The sequence below is a fragment of the Crocuta crocuta genome, unplaced genomic scaffold (genome assembly GCF_008692635.1).
Source record: "Crocuta crocuta isolate KB4526 unplaced genomic scaffold, BGI_CrCroc_1.0 scaffold531, whole genome shotgun sequence".
NCBI lineage: Eukaryota > Metazoa > Chordata > Mammalia > Carnivora > Hyaenidae > Crocuta > Crocuta crocuta.
Window position 1 is genome coordinate 1,465,876 of NW_027531997.1, and position 1,593 is coordinate 1,467,468.

Below are 1,593 nucleotides of genomic sequence, written 5' to 3' on the forward strand. Positions count from 1 at the left end.
TTCAGCCCCTGGATTTTGTTTCTAAGGCAACAGTTTGCAAATTTAAAAAATAAGATTTTGAAAAATTCTAGCAAGACTTCCCAATATGTTTTAGTATATATTTACTTAAAATAAATTTCTAAAACAGGCATCTGCAGAACATACTTTGCCACTCCATGTAGATAGGTAGCTATTCACGGAACCCTAACCTGCACACATTTGAACTTACACTTCTGAACTTGAATTATACGACTGGGAAAGACAGAAACACCAACCTTATTAATATTCATATGCAACTCAAGAATAAAAGTCCAGATTCAAAGACTCATTTTCTGATCAGTGTTTTAAATCCAAATGTTTCAGATTCNTGTGCAATTACACAAAAGAAGTCATTTAAGTACTTCAGATATACAGAAATTCAGCAAAGAATCCTACCAGCGTAAAAGATCAAAGTTTATCCTTACGCAATTCCTTAGGTATACCTTTAGACTTTTTAGATCAGTAATTCGATCACCATTAAGCATGTTAAATGAAAATAAACACAGACTCCGAGGACAACAAATGGAAGGTAAAACGTGGGGCATGCCACTGTATTTAATTAGAAGCGAGCTTGAGGTTTTTAATCTTGTGGGTTTTTTGGATGTTGCTGCTTGGGATTTTTACCCCCCTCCCCCTTTTTTTGGTGCCACAAGGTTGATCCGCGAATGAAAGCCCACTTTAACATCCTCTTTTCTCTCACTTACATGTATGCTGGAGAAAGTGGAGTTGACCTGGATGTTTTAAGCACAGGAACTGGGAATTTCCAGATAGCAGGAGAGCCCGTTTTCCATTTCAATGGCATGTTGTCACCACGGTACTACAATAACAGTAAACAGCGTTTCCATGACACACTACCAACTAGGACTTCCATGCCACCCGGCACTCACACAGCAGCGGCGGCCGCGGAGAACAAGCCCAGAATTCCGCCAGTGCCCTCACACTGGCGCTTCCCCTCTGTAAAACAGGGCTGCAAGGTACCTCCTTTAAATCCTCCTGTCCCCTAAAGCAAGATGATGATTCTATCGTTCTCACTCAACAATAGTGCCACCTCGTTAGGAAAGCGTTGACTGCAGTATATTTTTTTAAGACTGCACCGTGCATACCACACAATGCAGCTTTATTTAATAAAAGCGGTTGGGGTTTTCTTTCCTTTATCTTTCTTTCTTTCTTTTTTTTTTTTTCTTAAGCTTGCAACACCATTGTTCTACCTTAACAGGGATACTGCAGCCCTGTGCTATATTCTGCGCCTATTAACCTGATTTCTGACCAATAGTAGCAAGAAAAAAAAAAAGATGGGTTTCACAGGAAAATGAAACAACATACCTACTCAGAATACACTTGTCATCCTCTGAACATTCTTCTTTTGAGCTGCAACAATACAAATGGGATATAAACCTCAGCATAGCCTTAGGCCACAGCTACTAGAGATCAGTGACTAAATTCAGCAGCCTGTTTCCCTCCTGTGCAGGCTCTGGCCACACAATACAAGAATGCCATTATGGGAAAAGCCCGTTTAAAAACTGCCAGTCTCTCTGTTTTCCAGTGAGAAGAAGGCAAAGCGTAAGAACAAATATG

At 40.1% G+C, this 1,593-nt stretch overlaps 1 protein-coding gene across 5 annotated transcripts in view; it reads right to left on the reverse strand.

Annotated features, from left to right (window-relative positions):
- Positions 1-1,593, reverse strand: part of KLHL13 (kelch like family member 13) — a 190,768-nt gene that overhangs the window by 66,545 nt on the left and 122,630 nt on the right. The window contains exon 1 of one of the 5 annotated variants that reach the window (XM_077775173.1): positions 723-821. The exons of the other annotated variants lie outside the window; for them this stretch is intronic. Coding sequence (XP_077631299.1) covers positions 723-820 — 98 coding nt within the window. The 5' untranslated portion in view covers position 821. Of the gene's footprint in view, positions 1-722; positions 822-1,593 lie in introns of those variants that run through there. 5 annotated transcript variants of the gene reach the window in all.